General features: G+C 40.4%; 1 protein-coding gene across 1 annotated transcript; it reads right to left on the reverse strand.

Moving 5' to 3' along the window:
- Nucleotides 1-5,350: 5,350 nt before the first annotated feature.
- lhx4 (LIM homeobox 4) lies at nt 5,351-16,850 on the reverse strand. Its single transcript, XM_036522697.1, has 6 exons — nt 16,772-16,850; nt 11,202-11,373; nt 8,230-8,432; nt 6,853-7,007; nt 6,399-6,570; nt 5,351-5,739 (listed from the first exon to the last, which is right to left on the reverse strand). Exons 1-6 carry the CDS (start codon nt 16,848-16,850, stop codon nt 5,351-5,353), a joined length of 1,170 nt encoding a protein of 389 aa, XP_036378590.1.
- Between the last annotated feature and the right edge of the window lie 8,360 nt (nt 16,851-25,210).

Below are 25,210 nucleotides of genomic sequence, written 5' to 3' on the forward strand. Positions count from 1 at the left end.
GACCTCTACACTGCTGAGAAATACAACCTATCCCTTCCTTCAGCTTTATTTTTGTCGATTTTGCCAAATGGGTAATGAAGAAATAATTTGAGTTGCTTGAATTTTTTTGTAGTTTTTTTTTTAAGTTACAGAGTAGTGGGGCTATCCACCAGAGAGAAACTGCGAGTGGAAAAAACAGGCATTGGCCTGGAGCCATTCTCTGTGTGCTCCGCAGGACTGAGACAGTAATGGGGGGCACCATAGTCCCCCAGCACATGGTCCCTGAATGAGCGTTTCCAGATTGTCTGCCCCTAATGCTATTTTCCTGGGATCACCCCCAAATACCCACATACTGCATATTATGTCACTTAAGGTATATTTGGATAGTCTCCAAATAGCCAACACATGGGGCTGCTTCCAAATCTGCTTTCGTTTCCCAAAAGCCCATCAGATCAGAGCAGTCTCCTTGCCCCACCCCCCTGAACCCAAACCACCCCCCTACCCCCCCAAACAGTAGATGAAAAATTTAAATCTGGATCTCCGGTCTTAACTACAGCTTGATAAAGAAGCTAATGCACATTTGAGCAAACAATGGGGACATACCGTAATCCTTCCCGCTCAAAATCTCCATTAATATGAGGCATTAAGTAACATTTTCAAAAAAGGGACCTGTCAACTGCTGTCAGTCTGCCGCTGAGCTGCTGCGAGGCACAAAAACGCTTCTGTCAGAGTCGGGCCGCGGCGATTGTCTGTGGGAATGCACATTCGTGATCTCCTCCTCTTAAACATTCACCACACAAACCCCACGGCCCAGGAATCGTTCTGTTGGTATATTTCATGAGGTTGTTTTCTCCCCCCCCATTTCAGCAATTTCCTAAATCCCTTTCAGGGTGGGGGGCCAGAGTCGGTGACGGCATGCTCCCCAGGCATGTCTGCACAACTGTGACACTAAGCCCATTATGTTTCCATTACGTGCCTCAATTTTCTCTGAGCTTTTCACTTTTGACACTGGCTCTGCTCAAATTGTGTCCCATATTGCCCAACCTTCTTTACTTAACGTTCATGCATTTTTACAAGTCGCCTCTCTCTCTCTGGTTCTGTAACACCATTAGAGACAGATGGCTGCGGTTTGTTACAGGGATGAGTGGGAGCACTTTCCTCTCTCTCTCTCTGTCTCTCTCTCTCTCTCTTTCAGGGTAAAAGCAATGGCATGCCATTGTATTGGGCAGTGCTTAATGCAATCCTTTACTGTCCGGCACAGTATTGCCAGGAATTCAACAGCGAGCAAAATCCCTGCTGTTGAAATTAATCCCTCTAATATCTCCATGAGGTCTCTCACTCAAGCCTCAACAGCAAAGTCCTATATTTAATGCATAATAAACAAGCGTTTCAGTCTGCTGACACTTACATCTAAAGTGTTTACACAAATTCTGGGTCCTCTGTAGCTGCCGTTCATAGTCAAGATCCACACAATTTCCACCGTGAAGCAACAATACAACATAGTCCCACTAGGGCTTTCAGCTCAGACTCTATTCAAATAATAATGTGTCAGTATGAGTCACCAGAATGAAAACAATCGGCAAGTTCAATTAAATGACAAAACTATTTAACCTAACATTTGAAAAAAAATCGAAACAAAATGAAAATGTTGAATAAGTTATTACTCACACCAAGGTGAGGCCAAACTGCACTGTGTTTTGATTGAATCAACCCCCAAAGCCACATGTCATCGTGTCAGGCACTGCTTAGCCTGGATAAATCATCTAAAGAGGGAAAGAGTCCCAGTGAACATTTGATTGGGCTAAGATTTAACTGTGTATCTATTTACATACTAATGTGTTTGCTCCCCGGCAGGAGGGAGCAGCGGAGCTGTTGCCTCCAGGAAGTTTGTAATAAAAGCTTCCGATCAATGGAAATCGCCATTTGTGCTTGTGTTTGTCATCTTTGCAAAAGCAACAGTGCTGGAATTTCCCAGATTTATTTGTATACTAGTGCTGTAAGTGGCATGTAAATTATCCTAACTGTCTTTGTCGCTGTTTATCTTTGTAAGGCGGCACTATTAAAGGCTATCCATTAATGGCCATGGCTTTAATCAATGGCAGAAAGGAATCGACTTGTTTTGTGGCATTTTTTTTTTACAAACATGCACGTTATGCTGGACTGATGTAATTTTTCCTCACAACTGATTCAGCTAAAAAACTACAGCCATAAATCAAGTGGAGCTATTCTCTTAAAATGTGCAGTGGACGTTTTTTCTTGGTTAGTCGGTAGGAAAATGAAATTCCACAGAATATCTTGGGAAGACAGTTGCAGATGTGCCTGCTTCTCCTAAGCATACATAAAATGGATACAGTCAACTATGCATGCATGGCTGATGTGAAAAATGTTTGCATACTATGAAGGATATTCTAGTGTGGTATATTTGGATGCTGTATTTTTGTAGGTTTTTCTACCACACTCTCTACTGGTTTGCCCAGTGACTGGTTAACTTAAAACAAGAGAAAAATCAGAAGCATAATGTATTCTGTCCTTGCCACATTGCTCAACCCGGCGTATTTCTGCCATGTTAAGCAGAGATCTCTCTCCCTCATGGCCACAAAGCATATTTATCCATCTTTTACAAAGCAGTTTACAATTAGTTAACAGTGAGGGGATAAAGGAAAGATTTGATTGTTTAAAGCCACAATCTGGTGCGGTCTTTAGAAGCAGAGGGATCAGCGGCCGTAACAGCCGAACAGATGTGCTGCTTTTGGCCTGTTTTTTTTCCCCCCATGTGTACTTAGGAAAGAACATACAAGAACAAACATGCCTTTTTCCTTTTTTAAACTGATGACAGTTTCAAAAAGTAGCCTACCTTTCAACGTCAGCGGTAATATGAAATAGTGTGTTGATGTTTGTTGTAATGGCGAGGCATTTTTTTACTCCCTGATTTTCAAAGCTTTGTGAGGATTGGTGGATTGCCCGCTGAGGACAGCAGAGAGACATGCAGCCACGGTAACCCAAAGACAGTTCAGCTTTATTTTCTCATATAGATTTTTGCTGTACACAGTTCATGCCATCGCACAGAAGGCATATACGAATAGATTCAGTGCTTTCTTTTTTTTAATCATCTTCATCAAAGACACATGGCAATAAATAGTGCTCATGAAACAAGACTCTCAACACCTTTTGAAACTGTACAAAATTTACAACCATTAAGACTCCAAAGTTCTGAGGCAACAAAGTTTGAACAGAAAGTATTTTTAAATATTTAAATATGTATGCGTATGTATGTAGGTTTGTGTGAGTGTGTGTAAGCGTGTGTGTATACAGTATGTGTGTATTTTTTCTTTGTTTTGTATTTTTTTTTGTCAGCTGGCTTACTGTGCCGTCTATCTACAGACAATGCCAGCAATATCATGGTCTACAATTGGCAGCTGACACCAAAGTAGATGCAAACTTATGAACTCCATTTGAACTCTCAACTGAACATTACTTTCATCGGCATTTCATCATCTTCATTTTTACTAATTTTTCGCCGTGCTGTTTCTCATATTATCCTTGTTTGAATAATGACATCAACATGATACCTATTGACCTTCCTGTTCTTAAAGAAGTTTCTTATGTACTCTGAAGGTGAGTTCTGACACACCACGGAAGGTCTTAACTAGGGGTGACAGACGAAAATAGCAACAAGACAAAAGTATTTACGGACAATCCTTGCTCGTGACAACGTTCACCATTTTCACAGGGGTTAATGACCAGTATAGTGAAACAAATTAATATTTTGTCATTCCGTTATACTGTCACTGAATCCGTAGCTAGCTTAAGTCAGGCCTTTCAAACTGTGGCAGTACCAGTGCTTGAATCCCGCTATAGACTGGACTGCATCTCAGGACAACCTAAATAATGTGCAAAGCAACCTTTAGCCTCAACAATGGTGAGCACCCGAGAAACATTCCTCTCAAACGCCGGTGGTGCACACTGACTGCAGAAGCATACAAGCAAACAAACACTATAAGGCCTGTAGCACTCCTCTCCATCTCCCACTCTCATCACTCTGAAGTGGCTCTCATCCTGGAGAGAACACACAGGAAACATGGGAAAACGCCTGTTTATAGTAGAAAACACATAGAAGAACCTTAACCTCCATAAACGCAGACAATAATGAATTACTCACGGAATGGGCCAAAATCAACCTGAAGTAATCAACTGGCTCTCCTGCAACACAGTGTAGCGGTTGTAGGACAACCATAACCATACCTGGTTCAGAAAGAGCTTTTGCCAAGCACCTGCCTTTAAACTCAGTCAAGTTTCACAGAACATTCTAACGTTATTTCTAAATATGCCCCTTTCACTGCGTTGCTTCTCATTCACAATGCTGTAAAGGTTAAATGACCTTCCCTGTACTGTAGGCTGCCAATGACAAACAAAGGGTCCGATTCAAGCCTCCGTCTCCCTTTATCAAACCTGAACAAAGTTATGAACGCGTTGCCTTTATGGTATTTACACAGCATCATGAGATCAGGGGTCAAATTAATAGATAATGATGTGTAACAAAAATATTAACACCTGCTTAAAATCGTCATTTATAAATGATAAACTATAAAACCATACGATTGGATCACCCCCTAAGCGTTTTTGTTGATTAATTCAAGATTGCAAAGTCTTCGATAAGTGCAACCACTTTACATGTGTGTCTTAGGATGAAACATTTGACTTCCTGTTGTCTGCATTGTGCATTCATCTCTCTTCATTTTTTTTACTGTCTGTGTGCAGAAGAGACGTGTAAAGTGCATTGCCAATGGAAAGGCTTGGACATGAACGGCAATTGCTATCATTCAGAATCATGCAGTAGAGCTCTTTTTTTTTCCTGTGTACATGTGACTGTGGTCCAAATAGCACTGAAGGATGCTGTGTCTTGCCTCTGGGTTTGAAGACAACCCCATTCCCCTTTCACACAAACCCATGCTGGAGTTTATAAATCCAGTTTTCAGAAGAGAAAAAGAATCAATAAATAAAACTGAAAACAGTGACAATACAGTATCGGGGCCATCATCCCCTATGGTGTCCCCCTGACAGATCTGACTCTGTGTCTGCCTCTGTGGGCGACCTCTTGCCCTCTGTGACATCCCTTCCTGGGTGCTACCAGCCTCCCTCCCACCGTTTTTGCGTGTTCATGAAAGGAGCGGTGGGCATTTGCAGTTCCTTTTCGGAAGGTGGGGGGGTTGGGGTGGCTGAGGCGTGGTCAACCCATACCCTGCCCCTCCTCGCCCCCTTGTTAGAAAACAAAACGTCAGTTCAGGGAATTAGAAATGTAAAAAGCTTGCTTCATCTGTTTCGTCTTTCCTCTGTCTTACTGTGTGTACCGTGTGGCTGCCGCTCTGAGGCTTCAAAACTGGGAGTGGTCCATCTCGTCCAGCCAGGAGGCGGGACTGGTGGGGAAGTCTGGGTACCCCGTGCTGCTCCCCGTGGACAGGTCAGAGGTCGGGCCCCCTGCCATGGCTCTCAGCGCCTGGCCGACCCCGCCCTGCCCGCCCTGGGCCATGATGCTGTCCATGGTGAAGCCCAGGTTGTTGAGCAGCGGGGTGTGGCCGGGCAGGGAGGCGATGGAGGAGGGTGACTGGGGGAGGCCGTAGGGGCTGCCTGCCCGTAAGTCATGGTATGGCTGCCCCGCGCCGTCCAGAGGGAAGCTCCCGTTTAGCAGGTTCCCGTTACCGACTTCGCCGACGCTCCCATACAGGCCGTTAGTGTGGCCCAGGTCAGACAGGATCTGGTCCTCTGCAGGGAGTAAGAGGAGACGGGGCAGCGCTGTGAAACATGGCTCACGGGAAGCCGTACCAATCTGGAGATCATCTATAGAGCTGTCAGCCTTTTCATCACCAACATACTCATGTTTTCAAGAAAACAGAATTAAGTGCTTGTGCAATGTAATTTATTAAGGTGGCATTTTTCACGAAGTTATAAAAATGGCAGAGGTTTGCAGCATTAGGTGATAATGTAATGGTGTCTTATGGGAGTTCAGTGAGGGACAGACAGAGCCGTGATTTACCCGCAGCCCTAAGCGAGGGGGTCTCCGCATGCAGCATGGGATACTTCCGCTCGGTCCCTCAAGTGCTGTTCCAATAACAAAAAACGCCCCCGAGCACTTTCCCGCTAATTGACTAAAAGCTTCACCTACTTTATAGAGTTTGCGCAACGGCGTTTTCATTTCTCGTAAAAACAGCCTCCTTTTAAAAGAGGCTTGAGGCTTTTTACGAGTCTCCAAAACGTGTTTGCAGACATCAAATAATCATAAAAATCATGTTAGTATCTAAAACCTGAGGCTGAAGCCTTCGTTTTTCTTTTATCAGGGGTCTATTTTGGGGATTTCTGAGAGGAAAGGCAGGGGTGGAGAGGAGCCGAGGATTTTTTTAGCGTGCGCATGCGCGGGCGCTGACCTCTGAAGCTCAGCTCGCTGTCGCTCAGGCCCCCATCCTCCGCCGAGCTCTCCTTCTCCGTCTTGCTGCCGCTGCGGCTGCGCTTGACCGTCTTGTAGAACTGGCCCCAGCGGTGCCTCCCGGCGTCCTTCTTCAGACGCTTCTCCTTGGCGCGGCGATTCTGGAACCACACCTGTCGTTGTGGAGGAAAAGCACAGGGGAAAGTCTGATTGATCACTGCTGTAAAAAAAACAGGGGCCAAACTGAACGAGGTGCGGGACATTAACTTTTGGACAGGTGTTAACAGGTATGCACAGTGAAGATTGTAACAGCTATACCTGGCAGTGTCTTTCCAAAATGAAGGATGAAGTATGCACACTCAGTCCCAGAAATGCTGACTAACCCCCCTCACCCTCACACCGAATCCAACCACCCCCACTCCAAATCCACCTTCCTCCACCATGCATGGACACACCTGCACAACCCTCATGTCCAGGCCTGTCTCAGAGGAGAGCTGCTCTCGGACGTGCCGCGCAGGCTTGGGCGAGTTTTTGTAGGCGCTCTTGAGGGTCTCCAGCTGCTTGGCTGTGATGGTGGTCCGGGGTCGCTTGGCACCAGCCTCAGAATCATCTGCAAGAGATCAAGAGGATCTTAGGAACAGAGGCATTGTGACCAAGGAAAGACAATGCAGGAAAACAGGAAGCATTGACTCTATGGTCCCTCGCTCGTAGTTTCTTACATACCTTTTGAGAACAAATTTCACTACAAAATGTTCCTCTTGCAGGCAATTACATTGATAGCAATGCTTAAAAAGAATGTATTAACTTGTTTTGAGAATTGCAAAGTAGTTGTGTTTTGTTAAAATTTTGAGCATTGAGAAAAACGCAATAACACAATTAAATACGGAGTCCTGCATGATGAATATGAAAAGTAATGAGAACCGTAAAAACTGTGTATGTTACAGGGAGGTCTGCAGGAATGGCTGTAGAGAGCAGGGCCCAAGATCCCCACATACAGCTCAGACAGCCTCACTCCCGCTACAGGGGATATAAATCTCCCAGCGGGATGCCAGCAGTGGGGAGTTATTGGGACCCCACTAAAAATGTGCATTACATCACTTAGCATAATCAATCAGAGGGGCATGGAAATCTCCATAAATACAAAGCCGGGGGCTTTCAGCATCAAATCTATAAAAGGTCACATCAACTAAGATTTAATAACCAAGATGCTGAGACCCCACTCAGATATTTTTATTATGATTTTGTTTCTTCACTATCCCCCAGTCACTTGTGAGTCCCTCAATGTCTATATTATTGTAGCTTAAAGGGGGTAAAGTGCGCCTTCCCCGCCGGTGAACCCCAATTTAAGCGCTTTTGAATTGTCTGCCGAGCCTGGCCTCTCTGTTTGCGCTGCACCTCCTCCCCACAGCTCCCCCGCTGGCTGCTCCTCACCAGTGACGCTCAGCGGTGCGGGCCACCACTGCCTGCAGTCTCAGCACCGCGGAGACCGAACGCAGCCTGTGGCTGTGGGGGAGCCGCCCCCCATCGCCAGTGCTCCGGTCACGTTTGAACAGAACACAAAGCCTCTACAGACCACCCTTTCACTCGGACAGTTGGTGTAGGATAGCTGTGCTAGCTGATACCAGCATCAGAACATTTTTCAGGCTGAAATGTCTGTCAAAAGTGCTCTTGAGTGTGGTGTACAGAGCAGGGCTGTTCAGTTATGTGTATTTAGTCAGGCTGAACATTTCAGATGATTGACATGACTTTCAAGACCGAGAGGTAGTACAGGAGCAGTAAACACCAGGTCAGGGGGTGAAGAAAGAGGATTGATGGGAGGTTTGGATGCATACCATTCTGTTTGGCTGTCTCGTAGTCCTCTTTGCACACTAGCCTGCCATCCTCCATGAGGTAGAACTCATCTCCAGTAGCCAGCTGTCGGCTGCACATCACACAGGCGAAACAGTGGAGGTGGTACACGAAGTCCTGGGCTTTCCGCACCACCTGCGTGGGGGGGATCCCCTGTTGGCACGACGCACACTTCGTTCCGAAACGCCTGCAAACGACAAACCCACGCACACATCAGATCAAACGCACAGCAACAGGAGCTGATCTTATCCTGAATTCTATTCAGTTAGAGCGAGGCAACAAAAAATGTTCGACCAAATGCTTGTGTTTAGGAACGTCACCCCTACCCTGGCTTCTCCAACTAATAACTGTAATATATTATTATTACTAGGAGGATTAGTTGTATTGGAAAACTGCAGTTGAATGCATTTCAGTTCCTGGCGGGCCGGTCTTTAGTTTGATTCATGGCCCAGATCAATGTAGTGAGGGCCCAGAGATACAGCAGAGCTAACACGGTAAACATACTGGAGAGAACCAATAAAACAGTGGCTCCAGGAGGGACTGTAAATCACCGAATGTATAAAGAGACATAAACCCTTTCTCTCGACCAAGGTGAAGTTTCCCCATCATTGCTGGGAAATCCAGCCCCTTGCCTGAGTTCTCTGCATGGTCTCTCTGTCTGTCACATTGCGCTGGTACACTGTGGCAGTTTTAACATTAAAAAAATCCTCCTGTTGTCCCCTGGGCCACCTAATAAAGTTAGCTTCCACTCTCTGCCTTGTGAGCTTTTTAGGTCTCATTGAAGCTTTTGACATTAAAACCCCTCAAACATGATTTAGTAAAAGCCAGTACTGATCCTGTTTTGGATAAAAGTCAAACCTAATTTTCTTCTTTAATGCCTTTGAAATTCAATCGTAAAAAGGAAGAGGAAGGAGAGAGAGAAAGAGGAAAGAGAAAAAATGCAAAGTTGCTTTTTTGTGTGCCCACCTCTTGCGTGCAGTAATGTTGTAACATCTTCTGCAGTGAACCAATAACACAGGGGGTGCCAAATTCAGTTTGTGTATGGCCACATGTATATTCATTGTCCCACTAGCCAGTAGGCCTGACTTAACTGGCCCATTTATATACATTTATACCCACAAATTTCTCAAAACTCAGTCCCATAAAATATTTCTTGAGAATCATAAAAACAGCTCCAGCCTTTATCTCTTATTATTAGCGACAATGTAAAAATATATGAAGCTGTGCAAATAATTGGTTTAACTGGTTAATGAAGAGCAAAGTTATGGTTAAAAGCAGCACATAAATGGCCTCCAGGACTCCCTGCACTGAAGAATATGTGGAGCAGGAACACCTGCTTTCCATTGTAACGATGTTTATTGTTGGTCATACAAATGATCAGCATGAGATTCTCTGTATTACCACAAAACTGGATCACAGGCTTGAGGCAAACCCTAAATCTATATACCACGACCTTGAGATATTACCCTAACTGTCACCCAGTTTGAGTGAGAAGTCAAAATGAAAAACTGAGACAAATATGGGAATGAAAAGTAAAACAATATTTTCATAATGCAGTGAACTGCGACAAAGCTAAAACAGGAATGTCTGTGGTAGGCCAGCCATCCTGAAACAAGGACACCCGGAAAAAGCCACACAAGAAATTTGAAACAAGGACTAAATGAGTTACATACATTACACAACATGTTCTAGTTAGACCCAGTCCAGAACAGCATAAGATTGCAATGCTGTGAAATTACATGTGAGCATCAAACAAGCATTCCAGTGGACAGAAATTTCACGCACAGCACAGAGGAACGGTTGGCTAAGGATGTGAATATATGGACATATATATGTATATTTTTGGTCAAATTAAGTTCAGTGAAAATGATTACACTTCAAGAAGTAGTCACTAGCCCCAGACCAAATGGACAATCCTTTGAATATCCAGAATCAGCTAATAGGTGTGTCCATCATTTGGCTGAAAAGTATGTTTGGCATGAATTTCTTTTGATTGTGGATATTTTCAAAGTGTATCAATAGCACTGAAAACAGAAGTGCATAGTGTGCCGTTTTGAGCTGACATTGACCAGCTTCAGACTCTTTTTTAATTCAAGCTGGTTACCTGCATCTTTGCCTCCATTTAACTTATGGAGTCTCTCACCCTGGCGGGAGCAGGCTACATGAATGACCCAGAATAACCTGAACAGGACGGCTCAAGGAAAAGCATCACCCCCAAACAACACAACCCCAACCCAGCTCTTTCTACATTGTTCTACGTATCTGGAGCATCGTTAGACCCTTGCAACTCATGTATATGATTTTTCAGTGGTATTCTTTGTACAATAGCTGTGCTCATGCTTTCTAAAAATGACTGCAAAAAACACTATTCAGAATACTTTTGATTAAATTACCACAGCACAATACTGTAAATGAATAAATTATGTTTTGTTAAAATTGCTATTGATGTCTCAACAGCTTCTGTGGTAAACACTTGCTGTGTTCATTTCTAAACTGTTTACTTGAAATGTATTTATGCAATAAAATTATCCATATGTTGTTATTACACTGTAATAACTCGCGCTGATGCTGTCTGTGTTTCAATACGGTATGGTAACATTTTGTGCATGACAAAAACATATACTATCACAAGGATTTACGCTTTGGAGACTGACAAAAAACAATTGGAACGCTCGTCTCATTTTACATACATACTTTAGATACTATGGGTGATATGGCAATATTTAATTCAAATACATACAGGAATGTGAACATCTAATGGCACGATTATTTTTGATATAAACTCGGGTTCTTCCCAGATACGTTAATAATTTTACCAACGTTATTGACACATTTTAGATTATGTCGTACACTCAATATAGGAACATTCTAATCATAAATCAGCTTGTTATGGTTCTTTCTGGTTGACGAAACAAGAATGCATTTTTTACATTTCAAATATTAAAAATGCACTAACTTGAAGAAATCCTCTTTGCAGTATACATTCCCCGCCCGCGAGAAACACTTGTCTGCAAGCAGCGACTGACAATCGGCGCACTTCAGACACTTGGAGTGCCAGTGTCGATCCAGCACCTTCAGTATAAACTTGTCCAGGATGTGTTGACTGCAGCCCGCGCATTGGGGGATCTCTGTAGGGAAGGAGACATAGACATGGCGGACGTTAGTTTGAACTGTTCCACACACAGCAAATACAGACGAAGGGAGCGAGGAAGAAACTAAAGAGACGACAATGATTTCGTTTTGCGCCCACAATGAATGGTATGAGGGTATTATAGAAAGTAATACTCCACGTACATAACCAACATTCTCAATGGTGAGGGTGTAAAAAGACCAAAACCGTAACATATGTGTTATAAAATTACAATCGGACTCTACATTACTGATTTTCTCAAGTCCGATTTCACGGCCACCTTTAGTGCAAATACATTCACTTTCACGGTCACAGACTTGAAAATGAACAATCTAGCGGATACTATTGATAGTGGTAATAAAAATAATAATTTCACATTCATTATTACAGCGATGATATGTTGCTAACAATGTACATTATTAAATTATTATTTTTCTTTGATCGCGTTGTTATCAGTATTAACAGTAGGATCATAATCAAGACTAAATACTTAAGTGTTTTGTTGCTGCTGACACCATTTAAACGTATACATAAATTTGAATACAATTGTATACAAAATCATACGACGTAAAATACTAAGATGTGTCCGAAATTTTAGTGAGGAAATTATTGTTTCTTATTGTTATATTTCTTCTTCTGTTATTTCTTATTGTTATATTTACTCTGACAGAGCTTTGGTAATATTTGTTCTTACAACAAAGGCAGCATCTCAGTGACATCTGTGAGGATGTACTCCTTGAGAATGCGATTACGAAATTAATTCTTGAAAATCAATGTAGTTTAGCAAAGCTCATTATATATTTTATGCAATGCTCTTTTTAGATTGCATTTTTATCTAATTAGCGGGTGATCAATATGATTTATTTCGAAATATACTGGGTTGTTTGCTGAGCTTGTTAGAAAGAGATAGTAACGACAATGGATGCTTTTCTGAACTGAGAAAGTTCTTTGGGTAACATTATGTTGACATTCTGTAACATTAAAATAGTATTTTAGGGAAAGAATTAAACAATTATCATCATATTTTCTCACCACATACAGACCTTTAGTTCGGAGCAAATTGTAGCTCTGGAATATATTTTCATCCGTTCAGAATGCACTTCTTGTTTTCAGATTTAGTGTACATTTGTAAGATAATAGTAGTAGTAGTAATATTAATAATAATAATAATAATAATAATAATAATAATACCTTCAACTTTACTATTATCTTCATTATTATTATTATTATTATTGTTGTTGTTAATAATAATGATAATAATAATAACAATAATAATAATAATGGAAGCACAGACATAATCCTCCCTTTAATTATAAAAATCACAATCACAATGACGCCGTATTTTCGCATTTAACTGGACAGGTTATAGAATGTGATGGAACTGCATGTTTACTGAGGTACGTTTATTACTATTACCTTGAAATAAATAAAGAAAATTCAAGATAACTCATCTAAAAAAGTCTACGAAATTACTACCTAAAATTACTAGTTTTAAACCCCGCCTGAATATGTTATACGCCATTCCCGAATAGCAAACATTTGCAAATAGTTTTTATATTTTGATGTTATATAGGCCTAAACCCCCTCTGTTTTTCAGTCTGAGGTTTTCTCTGTGAAGAACGAACACTTGATTGGATAACAGACTAAGAGAAGAAAGAAATCTGTTCCCATGATAAGTAATCGATAGCTAAGTATAACAGGCGAGGACAAGAAGAGATTGGAAAGTGGGGTGAAAATTGCAATTGACCGATTGACCTGAAGCAAAAGTAACATTATTTCACTTGAATAACCTTAGCGCACATTACAATAGCTTGTTTAATGCAGGAAATAAACAGGAAGTAGGTGAAAATTAGGGGCTGGGAGGTGGGTGGATCCTCTTAGTCAGGGGACATTCATTGAGATACATCACACAGCACGTGTTCAGTTATATCGTATTGCAGTTTGTATGTTAGGTTTAACGTTACTGCGGACAATATTACCGATTGCAGTTTATAGCCTAAACAGCGAACGGGAAGCAATACCACTGACTATATACATGATTTCTGAGACCAATCACACGTCATGATTACTTGTCCCTCTGTGCCGTGAGTGCTATAAAACGGTAGCGCCACAGGGTTTCAAACCAGAGAGATGCCTTCTGTATACAACGTGCAAAAACGACGCCGAATCGGTGTGTGTGCCTGTCTTTCATTCCGTGCACCATGGAAGATAATTGGCGTGAATTTCACGTTTTACACCACGGTGTGAACTAGTAGAATAAACATCAATTGTCAGAGTTCGGTTCTTTTAAACTGCATCCCTGTTTCCATTTGCATTAATTGGATGCATGGCAATGAATCTTACCTGAGCACTATGGAGTAATTAGTTACCGAACGTTGTTAATGTTATGTTTAATGATCGCGAAATTATTCAACAGGGTGCACGAACTCAGCAAACTTAGCATTGCTTCTTAAAAAGCTTTTAAAAATAGCTTCCAATGCAGAGGTTCCTTAACGTGTACAATGTAATCCTTGTTGCACTTTGAAAGGATCCGAACTAAGTTATAGCCTATGACACGAACAAATATAAGATATGACTAAGAAAAGATGGCGTCAGTCCTTATGGCACTGATGATCTTGTCGAACCGAATTTTAGGTAGGTTTGTGTACACAGCCAACTCGAAGATATTCAGTAAAGTAAGGGGCAGGACCCCGTCTAAAACACACTAAGGGTTAATGAACGGTAACCTATACGGTGCTGAACGGATAGCGGCGCGAGGGATCTCAGTCAGGCTGCAGGGTCTTGGCAATCCTTGCAACCCACACCGTACTACCTCTACATTACTCCTTGGCGGCTGGGCTTGTAAATCCATTAGATTACTCCCTTTTTTGTCAGTCATTTGTGCCGCAGCCCAATGATCGGTGCTGACACTGGGACACAGCGTACAGCTCTTGTCTTTTTATAACTCAGGAATACGCCTCCTTAAATTACAGGCCTCAAAGCTTTCATGCCACAGGAAGTTAAGCAAGACCTTTTTCCCACCCTCGGTTTGAAATATTAATGCAGTTGTACGCAGATCAGTCGACACACAAGGCAAAAAGAAGCAAAAGAGCTATCTAATTTAGCTATCACTCTTCTCAAATCAGAGTGCTGATCATGACTAGTCAATGAGAAATACTAACAGGTTTAATTATAGTTCTGTAACTATACGTTGTATCTAAACAGTAACAGAAATCAGACCGAAATGCGCATTCAATAAGAAAGACCTGAAAAGGCAGAAGTGATGGTTCAAGATGTCCCCAGAATAAAGATATTCATGTGAACAAGTTAAGTGTGAGGAACGCTATTTTTAGAATGCAAGGCCACACCACACTTTAGGTATAATAATAATAATAATAATAATAATAATGATCGTATTATTATTATCATTATCATTATTATTATTATTATTATTATTATTATTATTATTATTATTATTGTTATTATTATTGTTATTATTATTGGTAATGACTATTTTTACGATATCATACATATCATGATTTTTTTCTTCCTAATAATCCAAAGCATTTAATCCACCGTTTATTCACCAGAGGGGGTTAAGTAGCAAGATATTTAGTCAATCTTATAATCTCTCATAATTTACCAAATTAAATAACATGTGCCACAAGTATAGATTTCTAGATAAAAATGTGAAATATTTCGTTTCTTTATATCAGATGTTCTTCCATACTACTGTGATATATTTAAAAATGAAAAATGAAACCTGGTATAAACCGATAGGCTATTGATATTAGATTGATACGACGTTACTTTTTATTGTACATGCAAGTTTTTTGTGATGGTGAAATAATAAAACTAAAGAGAAAATAATACCACAATCGCTTTGAAAAAATAGTAATCAAAGAACATTACAATGTAATTTCAGGGACATTTTTCAACGGGAAAATCAACATTTCGAGATTGAATTTATTTCAGAAATAAAAGCTTGTTCATTCTTTTGAAAATAAAAAAAATATCGGAAGGTAATAACTGAAGCCCATCTGTACATTCTGCTGCCTCAAATATGCATAATTAGGTCAGGAATTTATCCAATTCGAGCTCCATCTTGATTGCGCGATCAGATTATATAGGCCTAGTAGAGATTAACATGTTGGAGATAAAGAGCAGATGCGTAGATAATAGGCAATTCTTTACTTTGATGCTGCTGAGTGCTTAGGTATCAAATATGTATTATTGCATTTCGTCTCCTACCTTCAAAGTAATATTGAAAAGACAGTCTTAGTGATATTATTACATATGAACTCTTTCTGTTGCTCTTTCTGTTGTCTTTCTGAATGTTGCACGAGTAATGGTATATAAAGTGTGTTTCGTTTGAACCCCGAGTAAAATTACGGAATTTCTATGTATAATCGTGTTTCTATGTAATCGTAATTGTAAATGTAATTTATGATTGTATTACAAATTGCTTTACAATTATGAAAACTCGAGTGTATTTATTTTCGAGTGTAAGTGTAATATCATTTGTAAAGTAAACATCAATATAGGCACAGATGTTGTACAGATACAAAGTGAAGGTTTGGAGCTGTCCAGGACCTGGAGCTTTTAGAATTAGTGATGACACAGTTCAATCAAGTCCAATGCCACCCTCAGGCAGACACAAGCAGCGAAATCAAACACACAGCGCCGTGAAACCATCAACTAAACCCGAGGTCAACATTTTGTGGAGATGTCTTAAGAGAGCACAAGAAACAGCACCAGGCTTTCTGGTGGGTGTGGGAGGGACATTTTTCTGGAAACAAATTACATAAAACTTTATTTTACTGACACCATTTTACAGAGTGAAACGAAACTAAATCAATGGACGCCGTATTAATGCGTAAGTGTCACAATGAATCATCTACATACCGAGGCTTTAAGAACGAAAGCCATCATAAGCAGAGAGCCGAGCTCCGGTTAAAACTTGATATCAATGCGGTCTCTTACGGACAGGCATAGAAAAGACTCAAAAATAGCTTGAGCGCATATGAAAAACATAAAAAGTATGACAGACATCTACAATGCAGCATTTGACCCACTGATGCATCGGGGATACATCTTATCGTCATCATCATTTACACACACACACACACACACACACACACACGCACGCATACACGCACGCGCGCGCGCACACACGTACACACACATACACGCACTTTATTACATCCAAAAAAATAAAATACGAGACAAAAGTACAAATGAGCAAATACATGAAATGTTTCATTATCTCCATACTTCTTGTCAAGATCCATCCTGGTCCTGTGCACTTTAATTAAACGTCTGCTTCATATTTCTCTACAGCAGTGGCTGCAGCATTTCCAAGCACGCCTGCCAATTATTTTATGAAATAATCAATAGAAAAGGGAAAAAAGGCTTACGTTGCATTGGCACTCCGAGTATCTCTGGTAGACCCTTGACTGGACTCTCGGTTGGTAGAACAGCCGCACTTTGCATCATGGTGATCCAACAAGATAAAAAACACACATAAATACTCTCAAAAGCGGAAGGATTCGTATCTCCCGTCTATCGTATAAAAAAAAACACACAAGTGTTAAATTATGTACAAAACAGGGATGCACCCGTCGTTCGGGTTCCCCTTTCCTTTTCTGTTACAATCCTGGCTGCGTTTTTTTATCCTGGAATATTCTCCGAGCCTGCGGTTTTCGCCGTGCTCTTTTGGTGTGGATCTCACAAGCAGCTTGATTCATTCACACTGCAGGGGCAATGATGACGTCACCGCCGCCAGAAGCCCCGCCTAAAGGCCAATGGGAGCTCGGGACGGGACACGGGTGGGCTGAAGAATGTCGGTCGTGGACCCAGGTAAGCACCGAGAAGGTGGGGTTTAGAACATGAAGAGGCGGGATGCCATCGGAGAGGCGGAACCTTCCCCGGGACATGGACAATAAATACAGGCCCAGTTTCCGTTCGATTTAGCTCTTCGAAGACTCACCCCATGCTTTCAGACGTACATTGACAAACAACAAATGCTTTTTGAAAATGTATTTCTTACAAAAATATTTTATTTGTAGACTGAGTATACTTTAGCGTAACTTGTAGTCCATGCAGTCTGTTCAAAAAAGGGAAGTAATTCTTGAGTAGGCTACACCGTATATTGAAAGCGAGGTATTCCGTTGTCCTTTTCAGTACATAAATTCCCCTAAATGATGATAGATTTTATCCAGCAGATTCTTATTCCTGTATGTTAATGTTACGATCCCTGGTCCAGTGGCCTTTCAATAATTCTCTCCGAAGCACACTTATAGAGCAATCAATTCGTGAAACTACATTAATTACCAAATGTAAACAATATTTTTCCCACCTATTGTTTTTTTAATTCCAACAGCCATACTGTGGATAAATACAGCTTGAAATGTAAGCTTGTCGTCGACAGGCTAATTGCCTTGACAGGCTGCGTTAGAAGTCCGAGCAGAGTCTACTCTGACAGTGTTCATTTCAATCCAGTAGTCGAGTAGCTGGTCCCTGATAAAATATTCCCTCCGGAGAGTTCGTAGTTCAAGCTAGATGAACTCAATCTTCGCATCCAATTCTCTTCAAGGCTGCCTTTGAAACCCACAGTGTGGTTCCCCGTTCTTCGTTCCGTGCTGTTTCAGATCAACGATTTGTTCATACTTTGTACGCAAAGCGCAACGCACAGCTGTTTTCTCCAACTTTTAGCCAATCAGAAATGGTACTACTTCTGCTACTAAAATGATTAATATCAGTGAACTGTGACAATAAAAATAATAATTGCCATTGTCATTATTATTCAGTTGCAGGTAGCCACAAAAGCTAATAAGTAATAACGGAATGGTCTACAGCTAGCATTACAAAGTGATGTTATTTAAAGTGAAATTCAGAGTGATGTTAAACCGATTGCTCATATTGGGCAACTCTCCATTATGTAGTTTGGCAAAGTTTCAATAGTTTATAGATTACAACTGAGCAGAGGATATCGCGCTCAATGAAAGCGGTCATAGATTTATGTTACATCCGTTGCTGAATATATTTTCATATGAATTTCTTAGCAGGTTGCTTCCGTATTTTGCTATGTTTTACCGACTATAGCTACAGGGTCAAAATAAACCTTCGATAATGCCGTAAAGCATAGGCCGGTGGTATTTCAATGTCCGCCCTGTTGAATCAAATTAAAAAGCCTACATTAATTGCAATATATGAATATTCAATCCAACGAAACGCCATCTGATTGGTGATGCATTGGACAGCTCAAGCGAGTTGCAAAATATTTGTGCCAGTCTCTATACTGAGAATTGTCCATTACTATTAGTTGTACAGGCGGCATATCACCAGTTAACTCAAAAGATTTTCGTTTATATATCGATGTCGCAGTGCAATTGTGCCACTGGTGGAAAACACCACCTTGCGTTTCCCATAAATACCACAAAAGGAAACTATTGGAATGTATAACGTTAACCATTTTTTATATAAGAGACAAGAACAGTGGAGCAAAATATTCTCTTTTTAACGATCCATTTTGAAAACTACATTGTTAAATGAGGGCCTTTATTGAATGATTGCGGATTCCATTCCTATAGGACGATATTTTAAACGAGCTGTTTAGACGAAGAAATTCATGAGGTAATACTATAACACGTTAAACTATATCCTTGTACGGCAGAAGTGAGTTTCATACAATATCCAGCCAAAATGGTTCAATGTCACGGTTGGACAACAGTGTCAAAACGTGATTGCGTTATTTTATGTGTAACAATGTATGATATGTGTTCTATGGTATGTAGCCTATAACATATAATGTATAAACAGTAACATGAATAATAATATTATATATATATCAACAATAAAATGAGCCACTCTTTAAAATGCAAAGTAATCCTTGGAATGTCAATCATAAACATAATATATTTCATAACATTTCTCTGCCCGTGGGTAATTAATTTCTTTAGCATGTTGTATACAAAACAGTCTCTGTGTTGTCGTCATACTGTGGTCTTTCAGTTGTGTTAGACTGATCTGAGACGACTTTTCAGCAAAATCAAATTTGGCCGTTTAAGGTGCAGGTCATCATCGTTGACGTATGAGTCTTTAACGCTCCCTTGCATCACTTTACGGGTACCTCTCAGTTCGAGATCACCAGTGGTCACAAGGATGTTGGCTGCTTTTTATTTTGATGACGACGACTCACATCGTAGGCCTATATGTAGACAAGGGCTCGTAGTTTTGGTAGATTTAACTTTTTGGAATATTGTTATCAGTGACCATGACGACGGTCATTTTGTCAGACCTGAGGGCCCATGGTGCATGAATGAAATGTCAGCAACAATACAAGCACATGTGTGGATACTGGCAGACCATTATCATTCTCTGGTTTTAATGATTTTCCAACTGTTCGCTTCCACTTGATACAACACAACCAAACCCTTTAGACCTGGTGCATACTACTTTTGAATCGTAAGATATCACAGTAAAGAGTGCAAATATTACATCTAACTGTTATATCCGAATGGTAATTTCCCACCTGTCTTCCTTATGAGGTTCGATAGGAAGAATCTGTCTGGTCAAGGCATGCTTTAACCCGAAAGTCCAATACATATACACATATATCACATATACACCCAATACATAAACATCAACTTGAAGCACAATCAATCGTAATCGGTAATTCGATAATCAAGCTTTGGGGAGAAATATCAGACAATCTTATTCGTAATTATCAAATGAAGCGAGTCAAATTGATATAAAATATATAATGGCTGCAAATATAGTATGCATTCCTTAACAATTGTAACAATTCGCATTTATATAACATATTTTAAAGAACACTTAGATAGTCATAAAAACACAGCACATTATCAAAATAAAGTTTTTTTCCCCTTCCAGGATTTGCAATTTAATAATAGTCACGGCGCTGTTCATGCGGTGGGTAGCGAACCACTCACATCAACAACGCCAGCTTGTATCATTTTGTCCAAAATTCATTGTATTCTCCGCTGCAGACAGGATACAGATCAATATGACTTCTTTCTTCTTTTTGGCATTTCAGCTCCTACTTCGGTGTTGACAAATTCGCATCGTGCACCCACCTCATTTTTAAGTCAATGGAAAAACCTTATTCTACTTTATATCTAATTACCGTTAGATTACTGACATCGTTATCTCATTACCTGCTGGATATTTACAACAAAGGGCGGAGGATGAGTCTCTCAAATGCATGCTTTTAACCACTAAATCACCGTTACAATAATTCAGCCCAACCAAAAGCATCACTTTCAATGGATCAAATTTCATTTAAAATTTCCGGAGTCACGATTAAAAAAGGAAACGTCTGGCCATTTCAGACAAAGGCGTCCTTTTAACAAGAGCTGACAGGTAGGCCTACACTGTACAGGCAAGGCGTGAGCTGTGTGGCTAAGGCCAGTTCTATGGTGCGCTAGAGTATGCATTCCTGTTCCAGGAACAATTTTATTACCAGGATCGCAGTAGGAGAGGTACCTGTGTGCTCCAGCCTGACTGCTCTTAAAATGAAAGAGATTTAGTAGAGATATCTAGAATGCTTATAAAAAGTGCGAATGTGCCAAATATTTGAGGTGCTTACGGTTAACATAATTGTTTTTATTTTATCTGATATTGCTGTTGAGTGTTTTTTTCATGTGGGCCTTCAAGACTTCTACGTAGGCCTACACTGTTTAGTAGGATTTATAATGATCAGTTAAATAGAAGTAATTTTCAGAACAGTACATTATATTTGTTCAGATAAGAAATTTATTACCAGCCTTTATGGACGGTTGACACAAATGTCTGTTTAGCAGATATTATTTTTTGAAAAGGTCAAAATTCACACACTGGCTCCAAAAGGAGCTTCCATTGTAATAATATTTCAATGTATCTTATTTTCACCAGTTATCGCTTTACTAACTTTACTAAAATTAATACCGTTTTTACTCGACATCTCGCTCACTGGAAACTCCATTGTTTCGCATCACGGGTTTGATAGGCCAGTAATATCCTGATAACCCATTCGTGTTTCATATTAAATGCTTTCAAAATGATTTTGCTTAATATAAAGACTCATCAAGCTGATTGACTTTGAGCAGCAGGACTGAAGCACTCCCGGAATGATTCCCCAGCACACAAGAGCGCTTAACCCTCTTGCGTGCCATGTGTCCCGGATAACTATCAGCCACCTACGATTAAACCGAGTTACAGGCGGTGTCGCCTGTGAATTAACGCAGCCCACACTTTCATTTTCATTTTGATAATATCATTTCTCCCCACTAAGACTATTCAATTATTGTGATTGCGAAGTATATTGAAAACATGCATTCGGCTTTTTAAACGGACTGACGAAGAGTAAATGCACTTAAATTGTCAACACTGTCACAGAATTAAATAAATAAATGAATGTATAAACGTTCTATGTATTATATTTATAATTGTAGAGGAATGTGCACGCTTTAGATGCATTTTTTTTGTAATCTCAGCGATGTTCACATTGCAGGTTATTTGAGAAATGCCTTTCCCAGGTACACAAACACAAGCATGAACAGCAATTGAAATATGACTTGGACTGGCAGGTATTCATGTCTATATTGAACATTATGCGTTTCCAAAATATAAACCGTTCACAGACTTTGCCACTGGGAAGCAAAAGTGAGCGTCCAGGACTGGTTCATAATTTGTGCTAGTATTTTATCACAGTCAAAAACAAGCAAACACACAAACACAACTCTAGAAAGATCGATAAATAAGTAAACAAATAAGTAAATAAATATCGGGTTTTCATATGTATTAACATTACTGAGATTTTTTCATTTTTTGTTATTGGAGATCCAGCCAATGTGAATCATTTCCAGGTCTCTTTTGTCATCCTTTCAGCTCGGTCTATCTTCGTGAGGGGTTTCGTTGTAAAATTTAATAATGGGCACCTACCAGGACAATGAGGAACCTGTGAGCAATAACTCAACCAGAGGGCGAGTTTTCTGCCACTGGTGTTGACCCAGCCACCTCTAATTAGATATATTTCAATGTAAGAGTTCATTGACATCTTTGCCGAGCTCTGCCCTATCTCTTGACCGTTCTACTCAGTTTCTACCTCTGCAGTTCACACATCTTTACTGGAAAGCTAACTAGCGGTACAATCCCACCTCATTCGTGTATCACCATGTCACATCAGTACATACAGCGTACTGGGATAAGAACGGAAAAAATTGCCGCTTAGTCGCACGGAACGCATTTGAGCAGAGAAGTCAAAGCCAGTGAGCGTGATCAATGTTTTCCATAAGGAGCTCAGATACACGGCCGAGAAACTCGGCAACTCATCCCCTAAATTCCCCTAAACGTCTTCAGCGTTGTTGTCAGTGTAAAACCAAAAAAAGTAAAGAAGCTCGCATACGTGGCAGAAAAATACATAATCTAAAGGAACGCAGGCTGAACCTTTTTCAGATTGTTTTTCGATTTGACACTGTTACTCTTACCAAGATTTTCGTTATTTCTTTCTGTTTTATGCTCTATGCTCGCATTTTTTCCCGAACCACCTACGCGTGTTTCGTTTTAAATTGATTGATTGTCATATTGACCAGGTGATTAGAGGGAAAGTAACCTCATCTGTTGATTTGCAGCAGAAACGCAGACTGAACTATCCAAACACGGACGGCTTGTGTTCCCCGATGCGCCACGCTAACAAGGGATCACTCAGGGATCTTTCAAAGATCTGCTTCTTCTCATCTATGTGAATTCAATTTATCTGTGTTGCCTGACCCCCTCCCCCCCTAGGTCCCAAGGGAATTGTGTCAGCGTTGCTCAGATAAAAAGGGCAAAAACAAAGATGCTTAAAGGTTTGTCTGGCTTTGACTCGCCTTGTCGATGGCAAGTCTATAAAATTAAATTATACGAGAATCTGTATCATATTTTGTCCAAAAAAGGTGATTACCAACAATTTGCTTGTAATGAAAAGTAATGATCCAATAATAAAACTGTCCAAACAATGTCTGCACGTCGCACGCTATTATTGTATTCGATCATTTACGTTGTCGACAACGGGTGGCATGCTAACAGCATAAGTAATGATGAAGATGATGATAATGATAATGATGATTATGATGACAGTTACAGATTCATGAAAACTCATTATACTTTCTATTAAAATACTGTCAACATATACTGAAAGCCAAAATAAAAAAGTAAATTGGTGACTTTTTTTCTATTACGCATGGTAATTTCTACCTAGAATCAAGAGCATTCACATCTACACACACACACGCACGGGCACACACATACATACACACTATGCATACACACACTCTGTTCAAAGTTTTTTTAACTCGAGCTAATGAGACATATAATGACATCATTTATTCATTTATATATTCGAATACATCGCAATGCACACAAGATCTGTCGAATTGATAGAGAACTGGAACATCGCTTGTTCACAACGACACAAGCCAGCGCTTAATTTTGTAGCCGTTATTGCAAACCCGTTTTGTCATTAAAATACATGCTCAGCTGAAGCATATGCCATGCCTCTTTGAACAAAATCACTAAATAAACATCCAGTTACAGTTAAGACAATGTTCGTTAATAGCAGATTGGTCGATTGCCCTATAGGTCCTCACCTTTATGAAGCATGTACTGAAATGCCATGCAAACCTACCTACTCAGGTGACTTTTGCGGCAGTTAATTTCAGCACCGCTCTCACTGGACAGCGCTCTGGTGTAACACCAGCGCAGAAGAGACAGGCAGCGAGCTGTTCTCCGTTTTGTTAAACTTGAATTCTGCCGTCGGAAGCAGGGATGGCCTTTGGTACAAATTGTCGTTTCTTTCTTGTTTTCCCTCTCCACCAAACTAAAAACGGATTGAAATAACAGACTCCTGGAGGCCGAAGCATCAATGTCAGAACGCTTTTCTCCATTTCTGTGCAAGAAAAGACACGGAGATAGAGAGGGGGACCTTTGGAGAGGGCACGGAGAAAATTAAATTGCACTTGGGGGCAAATTCTATTAGGGAATAGTTATTGTCTCCTGACAGGTCCTGTCCATTTACGTAATTAGTTGAAGGACGAGATTGTGCATTGTTTAAATAAACAAAACAGGGACATCATAGTCTGAAATTATTTCCCATTGGATTAAATAAAACCCGTTCACGTTTTGTTTACATGGCAGTCAGAGAAAATGTACACATACGTAATGTGCGGCTGAGTTTAAGAATTGTATTCACTGGCAGTTTAATTTGCATGGGTCGTTTACAGCCTTAATTGCTGTGGTGTACATATTTGTAACAGAGCCGTATGCATGTATTCACAGCGTTCAGTTTTTTGGGTTGAAGAAAAGATTAATGATCTAAAGGCCTTCATTATACATCAAGCGTATATCAGCTATCCACTGGTACGAGGGTCACAGCGAATATGCAAAAACATGTATTACATGTCCAAACAGTTATTGAAACAGTTTAAACTAAAATGATCCAATAGGTGTTTCACTTTGCCTAAATCGACAATGGGCATTTATGTACATACATGTAGTCCAATTTTAAGTTGCTAAAAACTTTTTTTCCAATAAAATGCCGTTGCAAAAATTTGTATTTAGGTTGTGACGCAAATCGTCCACCAACCGCAGTCCGAGTTGTAGGGTCACCGATTGGACCAAAATTCTGACTGAATCCGTCTAAGGTTATTTACTTGGATGGGAGACGTGAACAGGCAAGCATCTCCTTTTGCAGTATTGATAGTGTATCACTTCTTTACGCTTTAAAATTATCCGCCATGATGATCATGCATGTACACCTCTCGTTTCCAGTATATTGAGTAAATGACCAAGGCCTAAAACTGAATATGAATAGCCAA

This window comes from Megalops cyprinoides, chromosome 2 (assembly GCF_013368585.1).
Source record: "Megalops cyprinoides isolate fMegCyp1 chromosome 2, fMegCyp1.pri, whole genome shotgun sequence".
Taxonomy (NCBI): Eukaryota; Metazoa; Chordata; class Actinopteri; order Elopiformes; family Megalopidae; genus Megalops; species Megalops cyprinoides.